General features: G+C 30.9%; 2 protein-coding genes across 4 annotated transcripts in view; one reads left to right on the forward strand and one right to left on the reverse strand.

Moving 5' to 3' along the window:
- LOC107447458 (uncharacterized) overlaps positions 1-21,355 on the forward strand; it is a 99,440-nt gene that overhangs the window by 71,507 nt on the left and 6,578 nt on the right. For all 3 annotated transcript variants that reach the window (XM_087163866.1, XM_087163848.1, XM_087163859.1), the window contains exons 2-5: positions 3,437-6,662; positions 16,203-16,409; positions 19,100-19,223; positions 21,025-21,173. In XM_087163866.1, the coding sequence (XP_087019992.1) occupies positions 3,477-6,662; positions 16,203-16,409; positions 19,100-19,223; positions 21,025-21,173 (3,666 nt within the window). In that variant the 5' untranslated portion in view covers positions 3,437-3,476. The remainder of the gene's footprint in view (positions 1-3,436; positions 6,663-16,202; positions 16,410-19,099; positions 19,224-21,024; positions 21,174-21,355) is intronic.
- On the reverse strand, positions 870-13,640 carry LOC107447461 (proteasome inhibitor PI31 subunit). The gene is made up of 2 exons (XM_016062387.4): positions 13,580-13,640; positions 870-1,767 (listed from the first exon to the last, which is right to left on the reverse strand). Exon 2 carries the CDS (start codon positions 1,762-1,764, stop codon positions 913-915), a length of 852 nt encoding a protein of 283 aa, XP_015917873.4. The 5' UTR covers positions 1,765-1,767; positions 13,580-13,640; the 3' UTR covers positions 870-912.

Raw genomic sequence — 21,355 nt, forward strand, 5'->3', positions numbered from 1 at the left:
AGTACAACTTCATATTAAGTTTGTTTACAAAATTTTCTGCTTGAAATAACTTCGCAAGGAAATTTATGTTTCATCAAAAAGTTTTTTAATTGGAACTGAATTGCATAATTAGCTTGCTAAAATAACCAAGTACAGCTATCATAGCTATTAATCGCTAATTATTAAAAAAAGATAACATTATTTTTGCGTGTAATAGAGAGTTTTGATAATTAAAATTTATTTTAAAAACAAGAAAAAGTACATACCTATCTATAATATTTTATCGTTACATACCTTGTCGATTATTCCATGTAAAGTCTATGAGGAAATTTTTTGGGTAATTTCTTTTCGTCAAATTTTGGCTCTCAGCCAATCATAGTTACCCATATGTCACAAACCTTACTACGTTATGTACAGAATTCTATTAAAATCTAATAAACAGTTAAAAAAAATTTTAATATTTTCATTTAAATTGTGCGTTAGATTGCCTTTATTTTATGAAGCTCAAATAAAAAATTGTTGCAAGGGGGGTCATTATTAAAAATTGAAAATAAAAACAAAGGTGCGATAAATTTGAAGAAAAGTGAAATAAGTCAGGTAAAACATATATTTATTTACAGAAGTTCTTAAATATGGATCTCATTTAAACTTGACTGGCTTAAAGAATTTTTAAAAAAATTTAAGAAACTTAAATTTACAAATGCTGTTTGCGTTAAATTATCACCCTCTTTGAAAAAACATGTTCCCTTCCTAATGTTCTTACAGGGTTCAGTTAATTTTTTTAAAACGAATTTACGAATACAGTTTATTACGAACTATATTTCCACCTTTAGAAAGTTTTAAGTAATTTGTATAATATTTTTAAACTATTTATTAAGTATTACTGCAAGAAATGTTTTCAATTTTATTTAAAACCGATTAAATGAATGCAGTTCATATCAGACTTGAATCATCATCACCTTTGGGAGGTTTATAATCATCGGGTTCAGGTTTTTTCTTGCCAGGTTTAGTAATAGGCCCTATCGGATCATATCTAGCTCCAGGAGGAACATTCAAAGGCTTATTTGGATCATCTTCCCTGGGAAATGAAGATGTTGGATCATGGTCTGAGTGATCAAAATGCATAGTACCTTGTCCTCTACCAGTTGGATCTAGATCCTTCCCCCCGATTCTTGGATATCCTGTTGGACGCCGATCTTTTGGATTGAGTAAGGGAAACGGGGGTGGATCTATATCTTCGAATTTTATAACTTCAGAATATTTTTTTCCGCGAATATTCGATGGACCTGGACTTCTGGGAATTTCCTCTACTGTCTCATCAATGTGTACGGTTGGAAAATCTTTTCGAATCTTCTCCACAATTTCTGCGTCAAAAAGATGTGTCAGTTCTTCGAGGTTTGCATAAGCAGTTTTGTATTCCTTATAGTTATCCGTGACAAACTGGTTGACGTCAAGGGAAATTTGATAGTTGTTACGTTCGTTGACGATTACAGTGACATTCAGAATGTTTCCTGATAGAACAGCTTTCATGAGATACCGATTTTTACTGCGACGACTTGTGTACCGTAAGGTATATTCTTCTTGATTTTCATTCCATCTGTCCGGCAAGAGTTCTGAACCGAGAGTGCTGTCTTGAGTAGCGTCGAACTCCTCACCAGTTCCAACACATTGCAGATTTTCGTTTACTAACATGCAATGCATCGCTGCAACTAAACAGTCAGCCTTCGACCTCATTGTTATCCGTTTCATATCAAAAAGCAACTCAAGTCCTCTTATACGAGCCATATTCTATGAAAAGAAATATAATAGTACTCTTTTGTATACGTGCAGTACGCAAAAAAAAAATTTACCACCCTGAATAACTTTTGATCTAATGATTGGCTCTTCACATTCTAGGACTCAAACTTAATGGTTCGAGGGTGTGACCTCAAATATGCTAAGTAATTAGTGCAGAAAATATTTTAAGTTATATCAAACACAAAAACATACTTTCTATGAATAAACATGCCTTTTTGTCGACGGGTTGGATTTCCAATCCCAAAACATAAAGGATAGCCACAATCTACGAAACATAGTCCCAATGATTTGATCAGGAAAACGGAATAAACCTTAAACCCCTCAGTGTTAATTTTACTTTTGGCGTATTTCGTCATGTATCGAATTAATGAAGCGAATGGAAATTTTTAACACGCAATTGTAAAAACCGTTACCAAAGATAATACCATGCAAAAAATAACTTTTTAGAAAATAATTTTTTTTTTTTATTTAACAATCGGGCAAAAAGTTTTAAATTGTGAGGTATACAATTTTCGTGCATCATTTTTAAAAATGTGATTTTACATGGGAAAACATGAAATTTTAGTGAAATCGGTTTTACAGTTCCGAATCTTATTGTATCAAATTTTAAACACATGAATTTTTTTGAAACCGATTTTTCCAGAACTATGCCAAAAAAGGTATGTTTATTCAGATAAAGTGAGTTTTTGTCTGATCTTGTAACTTAAAACATCGTTTGAACTAATTATTTAGCCTATTTAAGGTTACCCCCTTGAACTATTAGTGATCGAGTCCTAAAACTTGAAGATCTTGATCATTGGATCAAAAATTATTCAGGGTAATGCGGGTTTTTTTTCTCCCAAACTGTATATGGTGTTTTGCAGATTTTTAAAAATTATAAAAGAAAACCAGTTGAGAATTTTAAAAAGAAATAATATTGCTGCAAATTTATTTGGCAAAGCATAAAATTTTCTTCCCATAGTTACTGCTTTTAGTTCAGCATTTTTTTTATCAACAAATGGTGTTGCAAACAGTAAACCCATAAATAAAATAAAGAAAAAGTGTAGGTCACATTAGAATTTTATGAAATCTTTCAATGATTGAAAATCGCTAAGATATTTTCAAAATATCTACTATCAAATACATTCGAGTGTTGCAATCCGAGAGTTAAATTTTTATGCATCAAAATACAACGAAAAACTGGTAATAGGAACTTATAGGATTAACTAAAGTAAAAAAAAATTTTCAAAACCAGGAATTCGGGAGGGCAGATAAATCTGCTGCAAAAAAATTTTTTTTAACCTCAACTGTTTTCATGTTGTAAATTTTTAAACACCGTCAGTCTGTTTAAGAACATACTACGTATAAACTGTAAAAAATTTGGAACCATAACACTTTTAAGTTACATGCCTTAATATGATGCTAAGTTGAACCATATTTTCAAGTGAAGTGTTTTGAAATTTAATCACCTATGGCTGAAATTGTGTGTGGCTAAATAAATGAACATATTATTAGATGTAGACTCTATCATGAGTTTTTTCTGCAGCAAATTGTTCAGCTATTATATTTCTAAAAATCTTTTAACATTTATTTATATGAACTGATTATAACAGGAGTTTTCATACAATATTTTACTTCACTCTTCAACATTTTATTCATGCTTTTTATTTTTTTGTTTCAGGAGAATGTCCTGCACATTGGGTAAAGAGTAACGTCTCAAAATGTCCGTTATTTGTCAGAATTTCGTTCAAAACGCGTGGAAGAAAGATCTTTGTTCGAATTGCTTCAAATCGGTTGGAGATCATGATGTAAGCGGCGACAGCAATGGTTCAATATCTCATCAAAATGAGAGTTTAAATGGGAGGTCTCACACAGCGAACCTTTATTCGTCAAACAGCAATGGTACTCCTCACACCACATGGAAGTCGCTTATATCTGAAAGGAACCAAAAGAATTCACAACCATTTAAATTGGAAAATGGTTTTCAGGGTAGGCTTTTAACTATCAACAAAGCTACCCACCCAAACGAAAAGAAACCAACCAATGACTGCAACTTGAAAAATGGTCATGGCACAAATGGTAGTCAAATCGAATCGCCGACGAAAACTACTTTCTCGCAGTCTAAAACTATTAATTCGAATATTAGCAACGGTACAAAGCCGCAAACAAATGGCGAATCTGTAAATGGGACTCAAAACGGTGAATCTGCCAGAGATGTCAATAAAATGCAGTTTAATGGTGTCAAAAACATGCTGAATGAAATCGAGAGTAAAAATGGAAGGAATCAAAATCAATTCCGGAAAGAAGCACCTGATGATTCGACTTCAAAACCTCCATCACCTGTACAAAAGAACGCACCACAACAAATAATGAACGATAAGAGTGAAGACCAACCTAGTCCTCTCCAGGGCATATTAAAGAAGAAAATTCCAATACCCGAAGTAAACAATCCCCAGCCAAGACGCAGCAGTAATGTCGGTTTTAAAGACGAGGAACCACTTGTGATCGGTTATGGTGGGAGGGATTTTAGTCCTGAGGAATTAGAATGGGAAATGAACTGCTCAGACGGAGAAAACGAAACTGGAACAGATAGCTTGGACGAAACGGAGGATGACAAAGCGTTCTCTAAAATAACGAAACTAAATACCGAATTCAATTCGGATAATGCGAATTTATTAATCCAACAACAACAAATAAAAGACGCTGAAAAGACGGTAACAGCCGCAAATACAACTGTTGACGGAGCCAGTAAGTCTACTTCTCCGAAAAACATTAAAAACGAAACTAAGGGTGATTCCAAGAGCGGAAATGAAAACGCGTCTTTGGCACAATCTAATCTTGGCAGAGAAGCTGCTAATGAGAAGGAAGTTCCTGTTGTGAATCGCCAAGAAGTGATTTCGAATCAAATTGAAATGTCAAAAGAAAATGGTTCCTCATCGGATTCGGAGGTCAAGGATTGGGAAGTGATTAATGAACGGGACAGCCGCACCGAAAACAAAGAATCTATAAACGTCGCCATAAAGAATTGCGAGCGAGATACGGTGACGTCGAAGGAGATCGTAGTGGTTGACACCGCTAAGAAACTCACCGCCTTGAGAGAAGAGGAGAACGAAAATAACTCGGAGTTGGGAGAAACTGAAGCTTCACCACCTCCGCCTATTACAAGCAGAAGCGGAGAAGGTGACAGCGAAGTAAAAACATCGGAAAATTCTGTGATGCTTTCCGATGGTGACGATGTTCCTAAAGTTGAGGGAGAAAATAATTCACAAGAAAACGGCGAATGGCAGCAGGATAACAATGAAATCGCAGGACAAATATTACAAGCTATCAATACTTCCCTGACAAATCGTCATAAAATGAACTCTGAGCAAGAATCGAATGCATCGAACTCTACTGAAGAAAATGGAAGAGAATTTCCAGTTAACGATGGTGCCGATAAGGATAACTTCGAAATAAAACCTGCTAATTGTGAAAGTGTTACAATAACAGTTAGTGATAGCTCTAGCAAAAAAGTAAACGCTGTGAGTGAGAAGACTCTAGGCAATGTAGAGCCAAGACCATCTTTCCTTCATGGTCGAGTATCAAACTGCAAAGCCATTTATGGCCCAGCTTCTGATTTGTTTGTATCCAGAAGTAATTCCTCGTCGTCGTCATCATCTGATGAATGCAACAGAGCAGAAGTTTCCCATTCAATAAGTGTGACCATTAATGGGAAAAATACCCACAAACGTGTTGTGAGAAGTGCTAGCGAAGAACTCTTAAATGTAGTACCTTCTTCAAAACAAACGCTAACGGATTACGAAACTGATTCTTCGGTATCAAGCAAATTTAAGCCGAGAATTCCAGCTAAACCTTCTAAACGCTGTACAATCGAACGATCGTCAATACAAATTGAACCTGGTCACTACGCAAAACCAACAGCGGATATAAAACCTTTGAGGTCGGAGAGGCGAAAATCTGAAAGTAGCATCAGCCAAAACAGTTTATATTATTCTACAGCCAATGATTCGAGTCTACATGGTCCAAGTTCAATCACTCTTGTTGACCATTATGCTGAGAGTAATATCTATCATGAAGTTATGCTGGACACAGAGTCAAGAAATCAGGTCGGTGGGAATACCGAAAACCCACAACCTAAAAGAGAATCTAAGTTGGCAGCTCTTGCGATTGAACTAGAACAAGTCAGGCATCCCGGTAATAACACCAAAAGACAAGCACCAGCACCACCAAAGATACCAGACCCACCATTAGAAGATCCTCCTAGTTCAACTGGACGTATATCTCCTTCAGACAACCCTCTAGGATTTTCAAGTTACAGAGGAGAGGCCATGACTTTTTCCTCGTCTTCATCAACTGCGTCAACGTCTTCGCAAGACACAGAAACAGGCTATGCATCCTGGAATCTTAACGGGGACATTGAAGAAAAACGTAAACACTCCAAATCTAAAAGTTCCTTTCTTTTGGCGCAGTATTCCAAGTGCAAAATGTTGGCTATGGGATATGCAGAAGATAGCGCCAAATCCCGAAAAAAGTTTTCCATCAAGAAACTACTGAAAATACGCAAAGATGGCACTGAAAATAATGCAGCTTTTGACTCTAGCTGCCCAAACCCAAAAGCTTGGAAATATAACGAACACTATGACAGACCTCGAGCTAAATTAGAAATTATTCATCCTATGGACTTGGAAAACAAGTCAGTGACCGTAAATCCAGGATTCGATTCTTTGCATTCTGGATCACTATCTTCTTTTACTGCTAGTGCCGACGACCTGTCCCTTCGAAACAGTGTGTCCAGTGATTACGGGAGTTTTTATTCCGATGCTATGTCACCAACCCAAGACATGAAACCAGAATCTAATTATGAATGTATTCAACCTTCTGGAATACCTGAACTTGAAGATCAAGGGGTAAGATTTTATTTTGTTGTAAGTTTTTTTTAAAAAAATGAACAAATTAGCAACATTGTAACAGCATAAATTTAGAGGGGTGGTCTTGTTTTCTTTTTTTTTCTTGACCAAACGAACGCATCTAAAATTTAAAATTTCACAAATTGACAATGATAAATGTAACCTCCTTTAACCAATCATGGTAATTCTTAATACTTCAGCTAATTGAAACAAAAACGCATATTTTTTTATTCTTAACAAATATTATTTTTCTTAACTGTTAATATTCTTTTTAAAAGCCCGAAATCCTTTTAAATTGCCTCCTTTAACCAATCATGGTAATTCTTAATACTTCAGCTAATTGAAACAAAAAACGCATATTTTTTTATTCTTAACAAATATTATTTTTCTTAACTGTTAATATTCTTTTTAAAAGCCCGAAATCCTTTTAAATTGCGGTCAGCCAAATTTGTTTATATTGAATGCAAACTAAACTTCCTTTACTTCTAATTTTACACATTGTTACTAATCTTTGTTGATAGTTTTGATTAAAAAAATAAATAATTATCAATCAAACATTCACACATTTTAATTTTTAACATTTTCTTTTTGCTATTTTAAGCCAATTAAATAAGATTATTTGTCAACGTAATGTTCAAAATTTAAAATATATTTGCTCATTTCTCATTTATATTAAAACACTTACTAGTTATGAACAAAGCATAAATATGTTTGCAAAATGCATTAAAAAACTACTTCGTTAATAACAGTTCGTAAAGAAGTTTTGCGAAAACATGAAAAGTAAATGTGCGAAAACGCTAGCGAAATACTATATAATGACATAGTTATAATCGCTGTCACTTTCCTACCTCTACTTTTACGGTAGATAGTGCTATTTCAGAATTTTGTTTTAATTTAAAAAGGCTATTTATATTTTATTTCTATAACTTCATAACTTGTAGTATAACTTATAGTCAGATTGTGTTCAGCGAGATCAATTAAAACTTATACTTAGCGATTTTCACTGAGAAATTAAACACCATAATTCTTTTCACTTTTAAAAATAGAAATTAATAAAATAGTAGATACTTAAATAGTTTTAATTTAAAATGCGACGGTTAATCTTTGAATCTAGAGGAAAAGCGATTTGAATTTATTTTGAGAACAACCGACGTTGAACAAAAATAGTAGTTGTTATTGTATATTATACAAGTGCATCAGCCGGGCACTAGGCCTCAAAGTTCCGTAGTGTTGTCGTACTGCATCAATAACCAGTAACATTATCAAAATTAAACTAAATGATTGAAATAATTTTGCGCCGCCAATATTTTTAACTTGATACAAAAATGGGATGGATCTCTAAAGTTCAAATTATGGGTTGTATGATGTATTTAATTTTCAATTTAGAGTGAGCTGTTTATAATGCAATAAGATTTTGTGTTCAAAATTTGAAAAGTGCAGTATAAGTCAAAGTATAACCTTTCGATATTTTTAGCATTAGTGTGACAAGTGTTGACTAACACTGCCCAAATATTTTATGTGCCAAAATAAGAATGAGAGATATACTAAAGGATAGCTGTAGGTGTAGTTTACCATTATTCTGTAAGTGTACACCGGACAATCTTTTTAATCTCGAGCACTTCTTTCACAATTTCCTGGATTGATGACTCAATAATTAACGAGCTTATGAGGGTCAATATTTTCGGGGCTCACGAAACTTGTTTGTTTTGTTGATTGACGGCGAAAGTTCTTCCTGTGTTTCAAATTTTAAACTAGTGTGGTTTTACAAAGATAAAGCAATACATAGTGTTTTGAAAAATCGATGTGGTTTTACTTTACAGTTGTTTGTTGTATTGCGTGTCGTTGATTTTCTAGTATTTGACTGCGGCGGCGAGACAAAAATTGGATGCTCAGTTTTGTCAGCAAAGTTTGTTATTGCGACAAAGGAATTTATTTACACGCTTTGTAAAATAATATATATGAGTGTTATTGTGATTCAAAAGAAAACAGCTGAATATCTATGCAATTCTTTGGTCTCAGAGCTGTTTCTATGAGTTGAGGAGAAGATGTTTTATAGATATTTTAAATATGCCTCTTAAATTACATTTCATTTAATTGCAGCAGAGATTGGAGGAAATTACATATCAAACGTTATTTAATTGTTGATTTTCCATCCAATTAAAGCATATCAAAATAAATTCTATCTCCTCACATATCACAAGTCAAATGAATGTGAATAAAAAAAAAAGGAGGAGTCTTTTAAAACTGCTTCTTATATTCTCAATTATTTATATCAGATGGCTCCTCCTTAATCATATCAAGAGAGTTCATTTTCTTTGTTCATTTTTTTCTCTTTTTTGTCATGATATCATATTCCACGTTATAACATTTTTTACTCAGCGTTGAACCTTAATATGAGTTAACGACTATTTATGTTCAACTTCGTAGCTTTGTAATTTTGAACCCAACCCATAAGTCCTGGATCAAGTATTGAGACAAACTAGCCTTCGTAGAGAACTTTTTAATGGATCTAACCCGCATATTCGTTATATGGAGAGGAAAACAACGAAAGCTATCATGATTAGTCCGACAGCGAGGGGATTCTATCCCATGATCCGTTTACTGCTAAGGATATTTTATGTCTGCACTATGGTTGGCATGAGCCGGAAGTAGAATTCGTATCAACCAGCCATCGCTGGAATTCAACACTGTGTCACCTCATTAGAAAGTGAACTCCCCAGTGCCACAGCGGCTCGAGAAAACAGTGGAATCAAAATCATCAGAACCAATGGTTGGTATTTTCTACACTAGAATGCACTCTTTACTGCCTATACTTCAAGGTTACTGTTTCCGACGTATTTTGAAGCCATTTTGCTCACAACGTGATCATTGTGTTTTGAAACTCTCTTGAGTAGTATTTCTTGTATGCGTGTATTTGTTACCCGATTTATTATTTGAGTTTAAAAAAGAATCGTTATAACAATCGTCATATGAAGACCTGTCATTTGAAGACATAAGAATCTGTATTTGACAAAAATAATTGTTATAAAACACTTCTTACCTTGTAAACAATGTTCCAACTCCGAAATTTAAACCTAAATGACAATTTGTTAAATGAATTGAATCTCGTTGCTTCGAAAAATATGCCAAAACTAACGTAAGATAGTACACGGCTTGCAACAAGAACACATAATAAACAAGTAAAGAGGTTAAATCAGGACTACTAAAAAAGGAAGTTCTTTCTAAATGTCACATGTAACTATGTCACTTAGTAATACATGTCTATAAACAATTAAAATAAATTTTCACTTCAAATTTTCCAGAATTGCTTGATATTAATAATATTTTGCGAAATACAGCAGATTTTAGCTCAGAAATTATATAATTTATTTCTTTTATTTTAAAACAAAATTAACTGCTTGAAAATATCGCCTCGCAGAATAAGCAGCTGCAAACTTTATAACCGGAAGCAGAGCAGGTGAAGAGCTCGAGACTGTTGTTGTTTACCTTTATATTGAAAACAGCAATTGTGGATAGAGCACACGCCTTCCAATAGGGCGACCACATTGCTTGATGGAAAATCCCAGTGAGTAGACGGATCATGGGTTAGAATCCTTTTTCTGTTGAGCTAACCATCTCAGGTTTTCCTCTCCATTTAACGCGATTACGGATTATTCCACTTAAGTGTTCCGAGAAGTTGTTTTTTCTTTTTTTTTTCTTTTGACGTTCTATCCAGGTATTCTGTCTCATTCTGTTTTAGGTACAAAATTACAAGACTTCGGACAACAAATCCAATAAGGATCGGTTGAGCAGCGATGGCTCAGAGGATAGAGCGTTCGCCTTCCAATGAGGTGAACAGGGTTCTAATCTCAGCAATGGCTGGTCGATACGAATTCCGTATTCAGCTATCACCGAACATAGTGCTGACGTGAAATATCCTCAGTGGTAGATCGATCATGGGTTAGAGTATTCTTGCCGTCAGGCTAACCGTGGGAGATTCTCGTGTTTTCCTTCTCTCCATTTAACGCAAATGCGGGTTATAGTTCCATCAAAAAGTCCTCCACGAAAGCAAATTTCTCCCAATACTTCATCCAGGAGTTCCCTTGTCTTCTGGATTGGGTTCAAAATTAAAAGGCTACGGAGTTGAACATTAGTAGTCGTAAGCCCTAAACCTGGGACGGCTGTTCAACGACGGTAATAAAATAAAAATAATATCAGGATCGGTTGTTCAAAGCCAGATATAAAAAATGATATAGATATTGATTAAAATCAGCGCAATTCGATTCAAAAACAGTAAAATGTATTTCAGCAAGAGTTGGGGAGAGAAAAAAAAAACCTGTTTCTTCGTTTAATGACTTATTCTTCTTCATATCTTTCTCATTCTATGGTTAATAAAATTCATTAACCGTTCCCAAAAATAACTAAGGTTAATTTCGTGTTCGCTTGTCCAAGGTCAAATAAAGTATTGTGTAATAATAACCTTGCCTGATCTGAAATGGTAGTTCAATTATTAAATTGGTCAATTTTCTCAATCGTGCATAAAAGGAGAAATTGGGGAAATTGTTTGAAACAAATTTATAAGCTTGTCTTTCAATACTTTATCTGTATACTCTGATTGTTTCAGTAATACAGGTTTCTCATTTAAAAAAAAATACCATAATAAATTAAAATTCTACAGACAAAAAAATAATTCTCTTCCATTGGACGCTATTACCAGAATTACACACACACATGAACGCTATTTCCTTATTTACTGAGTAAATACCTAGCATTTTTTAATACTATTTAATTAATTTCATTCATTGAAATTTGTTCTATAGAAGTTACCCTAGTTCTATAGAAGTTACCCTAGTTACCAAATTTTAAAAATTTGAGATTGTAAATACGTATTTCTAAAACTTTTCCTAAGTTGAAGTTTCAAATATATTTACTACAATTTACTACAATTCTTACAATTTAAAATTTGGTCTCTAGGTTCAATTGAACGAATTTCAATGAATAAAATGAAACCAGAAGTGTACAGAAATATTAATTACTTAATTATTAATTATAAATTGAAAATAATGCATTCATTTAATTCTCCATATTTTAATAAAAAAGAATAATTTTGAGAGAAACAGTATAGGCTTGCATCTCTGAAAGGACTCTTATTAGAAACTTAAAATTGAAAAAAAATTTAAAAACAAACTTTTCTATGGTTATGGTTTTGCATGAAACACTAAGAAATAAAATATTGAATTTAAATTTTAAGAACCAAGATGATATAGTACTCAGTTACTTAAAATATTGTTGCAAGAATTCTTTACGAACTTTTAAAAGAAAGACGATAAAAAGTCTCTAGTTATTTGGTGCTATTTATTTTCAAAAACCACTAACTTCTCATCTGACTTTTTCTTAAAAATTTTATAAGAAATACTTGCAACACTATTTTCAGATAAAATTTAAATAAAATGTACATAATATCTGGAAAATTAACTGAGACTATATGAACTCGATTCTTTTAAGTTTCATTCCATATTTTATTTCTAACTTTTTTTTTAAAAACAATCGAAAAGTTGCTTCTTAAATATTTTTGAATTATTTTATTTCATACTTTTTTGTCTGAAGATTCGTAAAGTCTTAAAAAAATTTTATTTAAATAAAATTTTACAGTTATTTTTTTCCTATATTTTCTCATTTGTAAGCTTGGTGCAAATAATAAACCTCGATTTAAAGTCAGGTACATTTTGTATTACGTAAAACTAGAGAAAAAAAATCTTTATAAATCTACTAACCAACTATATTATTAGTGGAATAGATAGAGTAAATAATTTAAGATAGAGGTTTTTTATTACTAGAATAGCATTCAAATTATTAGTTAAAATATAATAAGTTATGGTACCAAAAAAATTATATCGCAGCAATTAATACTTTCTTGAGATACGGTGAACATTTCATTGAGTATAAATCGGTGTCTAAGTTGGATTCGACAGTTCCAACTACCGACTCCAAAGCTCTGAGCAACAGCATGAAGTCATATATATACAAAACATAGACATACGCTGACAAAATTAAAGTTAAGTAATGATAAAATTATATATATAATCCTTATCTGGTAGCTTCGCGTTTCTAAACTAAGCATAACAATTTGGTATACTTTAAGATTCAGAAATATATTTGCAGTTTTTAAATAAAATAATGTTTTGGTTTAAGAACTAAGAATCAGTAAAGTTTTCTTTAGCTTCATATTTGTTTTTGTTTTTTTCGGGGGGGGGAATCAAAGTTTAACTACTTTTTACAAAAGTAAAGTATAAAAACAACTGCATTAGATTTTCACTTTGTTCATTATTTCCATTCTGAAAACCCATTAAAATTAAGATTTTTAAAATTCCATTTTAAAAATTACTGTATCAATTATCAGTGTAAATTTGTTTACTTAAACATAACACTGCAATAAATTTAAAACTATGAAAATCAACAGAAAATTTAAACAATCTCATATTAAATTATTTTTATAAATGTTTAAGTCTAATATTTATTACTAAAAAATAGCGTTTAATTTAGAGCGATTTTTAAAAAAATCGATTTGAAATCGTGATTGAAATCAACAAACACTGATTATAGGTTTTACGGTTTTTATAATCCTTTGAAACGGATAAATACCCTTCTTAATATATTTACAATCATATATATTCAACGAAACACGATATCTTAATGTCCAATTAATGTTGAACAGAGTAACGGTTTTCAATATAGTTTTAAAATTGATTCGAACACAAACTCTTAAAAATCTGGATGTAAGAAAGATGGACTTCAAATACTTTGGACTATTTTCTTCGTTTTAAAAATACAAAATAAACCGAAAATTGACGGGCGTAAAGTAAAATTGAAAGTAATATTGCGTCGACATTCAAACAAAATAAAACATTGAAATAAATATGAAAATAAAACATACTTACAGTGAATTTTTTTCTTTAATTTATTTTTTTAAAATAACTTTGTCTGGGATCAAACGCTTATGCAATTTTGTTGATTTTAAAAATGCACAAGCTTACAACTCTTCTGGATTACTATTTAGAAAGATCTCGAGATGAAAATAATTTATAATGTAATAAATTAGATGTCTTGTTTAGAGTGAGCTGAGTGTGTGAAATACATAAATACATATATTACATAAATATAGAACTGCAAATCGGTTTCTTTCTTTTTCTCTCCTCCCTTTCTTTATTGGAATAAATCGAGAGCTTATCCTGTATAATACGATAAATACTGTAAATATAGCTCTAAAATTAACGAAATAAAATTTTTTTAAAAATATGACTTTATATATAAAAAAGCGCTTCCGAAAGCCTGCAGCAAACTATTAACCCCTAGACATATCATTTCTTGATGTAGAAATGATCTTCGATTGCACTGTAAACAACAACTTGCAACGGAATATTGACAGAGATGCCAACTGCTCCGGACACGCCAAAATAATTTAAAAAACGGTAAATAACTACAAACTAAATTTTTCAAATATTTGACTATTTTTGCTTGCTTTTTAAAAGGTATAGCATGACGTAACTACTATAAAGTGGTGAATTATAAAAGCGTACGAATTGTTTAGAATTAGTGGTGGATAAAAATCTACTAAATTGAAATTATTAAACCAAAAATCACAATTGATAAACTACCACTTTAAAATATTTTTTTGCTGTCCGGAGCAAGCTGGCATCTCTCTGTTGAAGACGTCTGAGACACGTCAAATATTGTTTTGAAATAAGAAACAAATGACGTCTCCCAGACGTTTTCGCATGCCAAGCCGGGAAGTATCCTCCTCATAGTAAGTGGTAAAAAAGCTGCCGACTCGTTTAGATGGAGGAGGATAAGGAAAGAAGTGGGGAAAAGAAGCTTATATATAGCGAATTTATTCAAATGAAAAGTTTCTGTTGTATTTTTTTTCGCTAAATCCGATTAGACCCCAATACAAGAATATACTTTATTTTTGTCAATTTTTGAGCTATTTTCATAGTAATTATTTTCTATAAAGTCATCATTTGTCTTTTCAATTTTTTATGATGGCAGCTCTCTTTATTATAAATATCATATAGTACTAAATGGAACAATAATTTAAAAGAAAATGTTTCATTTGGAGGTTACGTTCCGTCTATGTTGAAAGGCGGAGCTGAGGTTTTGAAAAACATAAAAATTTAATATTTTTAATATTGTATATAATCAGAGTATATAATTTAAATAGGTAGCATATATTAATTAAAATACTTTAAACATTTTTAATGTAGCAGGAATAACGTTAGTCTGAACATTATTATATAATAAGAAATGAAAGATATTTTTTGTACTTAAACGTTACATGCTCGTCTATAGCGTTGTATTTAAAAATAAAATAGACTGGACAATTATTTTTCATTTTTTTATTGAAGCTAGTGTTGTTCAATTAATTGTGGTAAAAGATACCTACTATACTAATATAAGTATCGTGGTTAAAGATTTTTTACTGATAAAATTTCTTTCTACAACACTTTTCTTTTAAATAAAAAATTAAGGCTTCACTTTAATTTATAGAAATATGTTATTACATATTGATTATATTGATTTCCCAATATATTGATGACAAAAAAATATGTTTTTCCTTACTATTTTTTATTAAATCCGGTGAAATCTATATTTCGATTAGGATTCCATTTATTCTTTTAGTAGCATCATTTTCATATGATAAGCTTTAGGTAAAGAAGTGACAAGTCAAAATTTGTTAGCCTGACTGATAAAAATGTATTCATTCCAAAATATTTCGTTTTTAATCAATAGCTAAAAGGATGAAACCACACGACACAATCGTGGTAACCACAAAATATTTATAAAGATTTAAAAGATAAATTTTAAATTCTTCTTTTTAGCCTTTTTTTTAAAAAAAAAAAATAGTTTCACAGAAGTTGTTTTACGGTAGTCTTTTTCACAGAAGCTCTTTTTACAGAACTTATTTTACAGTTGTTTTATAGTTGTTTTACAGTAGTTCTTCCAACACGTAGTTGTTTCACAGAAGGCTCTTTACATATTATTTCACTGGAAAACAAAATTTGAACAGTTTTAAAGACTTGTTTTTTATTAATGCAGAAAACATTGTTTTTTGACACTTGCAATCTTAATTTTAAAAAAAATTCACGCTTTTATTATCAGCATTAAACAGAAACGCTATCGAAATCCTTAACTAATCACAGCTAAGAAAAGCGGGATTGAGAACTAAACCTTTTTAATTGCCAGAGGAATTGAAAGCGGTTATTTGTAACATATTCAAAACTCAATTTCAGAAATCAAGCATATTTAGATTCTTTTACACCCGTTTTCCTCCAGATTCCGATTTTTTTTCCTCACTTAAATATTAATTTTCATCCTCCAATATGCATGAATTTCTAACTTTGTATTTGACAAAGACTCTTAAAAATATATAATTAGAACTGGATGCCCTGGTAATGTATAGCTCCTCTCCCTCATAAAATAAAAATCCATTTTCATAAAATAAAAAGGGCATTCATAAAATAAAATAACTTAAACATGCTTTAATTTGTTCAAAAATGCTTACAGGAAACCGAAGAAAGAGTCACCACATGCAATTCCAATTCTCCGACACCTTCTCGATCTTCGAATACATCGCAAGCTAGTACAGTAACATCGGAAAGTTCCAAAAATGGTTCTTCGATTTCTAACAGACCTCCAAAACCACCACCCCCTCCAAGAGCGCACTCTCTTCTACCGAGAAGTAAACCTCAAAATCCGGATGGAACATTCAAGGTATTTTTTTTCTTTCTTTTCTTTGAAATTTCTTAAGTTTCTTTTAAAGTTAAAATAATTTTATTTTAACCTCAAGGATTTACATGCCACCACTGAGTTTAATACATGAATATTGTATCTAGAATAGTTTTTTCTGCCTTTAAAGTGCCCATGCAATTTAATACAAATACCATCGCATGAGGCAATATAGTAAGCTACACTTTTTCTAAATGATCATTTTTTTTTCATGAAACTGTATCTTATTATTACTTCCGGATCGATACTTTATAATTTACCCAATTATAAAGATGTGCGACTCATGTATATGCAATTCTGAGTGCATGTGAAAAAGACTTTTAGAAGTTAAAAGTTGATATATTTTCTATTGATATCAAGCAAATTAATTCAAAGCTTTGAATTGTAAGGAAACGTCAAAACAAACAATCTAAATTAAAAGAACTGTTTTATGATTTACAGGGGCGGATCCAGAAATTTTTCCTGGGGGGGGGGGTCATGGAATCCGATTACCCCCTCCACAATTAATTTTTTTTATAAAATTATTTTTTTAAATATTTAAAAAAAAACTGGGGTTTTTAATGCTAGTCTTCTCATTTATTTTTTTCATAATAAACACTAGAATACTTTAATTATTTGTGTATTGTTCAAAATCTTTAAATAATAAATGTAATGCTTTATTTAGAAACTTTGGCAAATCTGCCAATGATTTTTTCGACATTCAAATCAATTTCTCGGTGAGTGTTTAATAATGCGAGTCCATTTAATCGTTCTTGATTTTGAGTTGCTCTAAGCCAAGTTATGAGATGTTGAAGAGTTGAAAAGGGACGTTCTGTTGTTGCTGCACTAACTGGCAGAGCTATTAAAATTCTCAACATCATATTGATTGGGGAAAAAAAATCGAATAAGCCGACCTACCTAGGTGTATATGCCCCCTTAAATAATTTTTAAAATATTTTATTTCTTTTGTAAACTATTAAAAAAAAATTTATTTTTATTTTATTTTTCAATTTGGCGGGGGTCATGACCCTCTATAACCCCCCCCCTGGATCCGCCACTGACGATTTAAGTTTTCAGCTTTTACTTTCTTGAGAATGTTCTCCAATGCGCAATTTTGTATTTCTTTGTTCTTCTCCTTTAAATCAGTTTTTGTTTTCACGACCACTACACATCTGAAATTACATCAAAAATATCAATTATTCATCCAAAGTTACAGGCAGTTCGATTTTACTCGATTAAAAACTTCATTCACTTCAAAAATATACAGATTGGAAGTCTATATATTATTGAAACATTATTTCAGCAGTCTATTTTACAACACACTGTTATTTCCAATGAGTATATTTATGAAGCGAATGAAGTTTTTTAATTGGATAATATCTTTAGACTTGTTTCTCGGGAATATTTATTTAGGTAGTTCGATTGTTTTCATTTAGATGTCGCTACCATTCATGTCTTCGCATTGAAATAAATTCCAAAATAATGAACTATAGTAAACAATAAATGAAATAGAAAAACATTAACTTATTAACAGTAAATATTCGCCATCTGTCAATAAAGAATAATTTCAGTAACTATTTATTGAATCATTTTTTTTATTATTATTATTGGGGCCTTTTTTTCCTCATTGTGAAAATGTGTAAATGAAAAAGAAGCCCTTCGATATTCGAATTTTTTGGTAGTGCTGCCATCTGTTGAAATGAATATAAACTCTCATCATTACAGTATTCAATAAAAACTTGTAGCTTTCAGATGATGCAGTTATAAAAAAAAATGTTCCTATCGTTTATAAATGTTAGAAATTGAAAATTAGTTGAATGATTTCTAAAAGTGTGCTTTTTTTTTAAAAAAACTGCTCATAAAAGTAAAAAAATGCATATTCAATACTATTCCAGATTCTAGAACCAGCAGTTCCTAACAGATTATTTAACAATATAAAATGCTACAAAAAAGTTTTTTAAAAAAATTCAGCATCGTTCATATAAAGCTTTTATCGGTTTAAAAAAAGCGTAAGGTAAGTTTCTAAATAAACTTACAAATATATCCAAATGCTTAAACAAAACTATTAGCTAAATAATATTATAGTTTTAAATTTAAAAATAAAAATCACAAAATTTTTAATGCCATTTATTTTTTGAATCTGATAAAAACTAGTTCTTTATTTTTCCCCTTTTTCTTTTAAAAAAAATGTATTGTACTGTAGTGTATGATGCTTCTTATAAGAAAATTCGGGAAAACAACTACAAAAAATATAGTAAATTTATTTGAAGTACTTTTATAAAAGATGTTCAACTGTGATGCATAACTGATTTATTATCTAAATTGTTTGTGCAAAATACGTATGAAAAAAAAAACAATTTGGAAACATTTATGTAGGAGGTGATCAGTGTAAATTAAAAAGCATACATTTAAACTTTTCCTAATTCACTTTGTACATTGGCTTGATAACTGTGTTCTCTTTTTTTAGCTATCTAAATAATAAATTAAACGAACTTGTGAAAATAAATAGGTTTAAGAAAAAAAAGGTAACAAAAACCTGCCAGCAAGAGCAGTATGTATAGAAAAATATATATATTTTACAGTGCCCTGCATACAAAATAAATTATTTTTCTTATATAGACATCTTTAGTATCTAAGAAACTCTTAATAAGTTTTAATTTGTTTTCAAAATTACATATCAAGATATTTTTTTCCAGTTTCCTGTATCAGAACATAAAGCTCCAAATGAAGAAGATATTCAACCAGCAGCCACAACAAAACCACAAGCTCCCAAGAGGCAATGCAAGGCAGCAGCACCTCGCCCTGATTTTGGAATTTATGGTGCTTTTTTTATTATTAAATACAAAAAAAGTTTCATTTCTTTTACTTTCAAACAAAATTGGGGCATACAAATCTTTACAATATAGATTTAATTTAATAACAGGTGCGTAGTGTTTTTGAAAAAGTGCTTAAAGGTGCTTATTTTTGATTTACGTTTTTTAAAAGCCATTAAAGGTACTTTTTTATTGGTGGTTAGTAAAGAGTGCTTTATTTTCTATCTTTCAAAATAAGATTTTTCTTTGTCTTGTCGATTGTCATCATAAATTACAAAAAAAGCATAATTTTCACCACTTTCTCTGCAATATTTATCCGAAACTAGTTACTTTATCACAATTATGTAAAGTCTTTGAAAATGCTTTTCCATTTTGTTGATTTTATGTATTAAATGAAGAACTTTAAACAACAGGAAGAAATGATTTTTATTTCTGCACATATCCTGATTACGATTTTTTTTTTTTAATTGAATAAAAATATTTTTTGAGAACTTTTTTTTTTGTCAAGTCTGGCTTCATACTCTAAATAATTATCCTTATTTACCTTTTCTGTAGAATGGAATATATTATGCTTATTTTAAAGTATATCTTACTTTGGTTACCAAACTTTGATTTCATATCCTTGCTTACTAATGAACAATTAACTATAAATATAAAGACATGAAATGAGCTCAAATAATTTATGAATACTTCAAATCAGGTCCTAAACTTAGAAGATTTGTAAAAGCACATTATAATGAACTTTTCAAAAAGATTATACACCATTAATTACAGTAATAATTATGATATTTGCAAATAAAATTCATGGTAAGGATTAAAATAAGTTAAATTTATTTTTTATTTTTCAAATTTTAGATTAAAATTATGAAATATTGAGAATCTATAATCCTTCAACCTCATACCCGATATTTAAACTTTAACCAAAACTCATTGGATTGCCTGCAGTGTGGGCAGTGATTATATAATACTTAAATCATTAATAACCGCCAGACTTTTGAATGCAAACGGGCATGCATTGTACGTCAGGCACGAAATTTGAATAGATATCATCTTTTAGTTGTATAAGCAAAACCTACAAATTTAAATTGTCTAGCGAAACTCCTTTTTGGTGTTGGGATTTTTTTCAGTCAGTGACATTTACTTTACTTCTATGCTTTCTTTTTCTTCCTTTTTTTATTTTTTTTTTCTCGTTTCATTCTCTTACCTTTTTCCTTTGGTTCCTAAACTATTAGATCAAATGTTATAATAAAGGGTTCGAAGGGTTCATTCACAAAGCCAGATTTAAAAAACAAGTTCGAATAAGCTAAACGATTGCAAAAGCAAATGGGGGCTGGTGATGTGTCTCTTCGCTGTTTTGTAATATGCATACATTTCCGCGTATGAATATTGTGCAATTCCTTTTTTAGACTTAATGTTTATGTTACAAATTACCTAAAGAGGAGAATGTCTTAAATGTTCCATTTTTCTACGTTTAATTGCATGCTACAGGCGTATTTGCAATAGAGCATTTCCATTCATATCTGGAAGCAAGATGTTTTCAATTGAAAAAGATGTTTTATTAAATTTATATAGGATTAGAAATATTTAAAATTTAGAATTTGTGTTATATTATGAAATATTATATACATTTAGACCATTATGTTTTTATACTATATGATGGAAATGGTAGTATGAAATATCATCGAAAAAATGCAAAACTTTTGTCAATTCATATTTTTATGTGATTATTGTGATATTTCGGATTTAGTACGATTTTGTGCTACAAATGTAATTTTGACTAGTGTGCTCAGATAAGATTTTTCATGTAGATAATACTGGTATGGTTCCTCCTTTGCCTGATCCACCTCAACTAGATGAAGACGATTTTCCCACCGAAGTCAGTGAAGATGCTCAAGAAATTGGTTCTTCGACGATTCTAGATATAAGAGAAAGTCACACTGCGTCACAAAATAAACAAGTAATCTTTTACATCTTTATAGATAGTAGAGGCATAATTTTTTCTTAGTGAAGCGTTTTAGGAGAATGAATTTTATAATAAACCATGTCAGACTATATTTAAACAATGTTTATGTTTATTAAAATGCAAGTTTTTTTATCGCTTTTTCTTTTTATTTATTATTTCAGTCCTTACTATCCCTT

Source organism: Parasteatoda tepidariorum, chromosome 1, assembly GCF_982258835.1.
Source record: "Parasteatoda tepidariorum strain Cologne lab strain chromosome 1, Ptep-v5.0, whole genome shotgun sequence".
Taxonomy (NCBI): Eukaryota; Metazoa; Arthropoda; class Arachnida; order Araneae; family Theridiidae; genus Parasteatoda; species Parasteatoda tepidariorum.

Bases quoted from the DNA above. Each gene is read 5' to 3' on its own strand.
- LOC107447461 (XM_016062387.4), bottom strand. From the start codon at position 1,764: ATGGCTCGTATAAGAGGACTTGAGTTGCTTTTTGATATGAAACGGATA.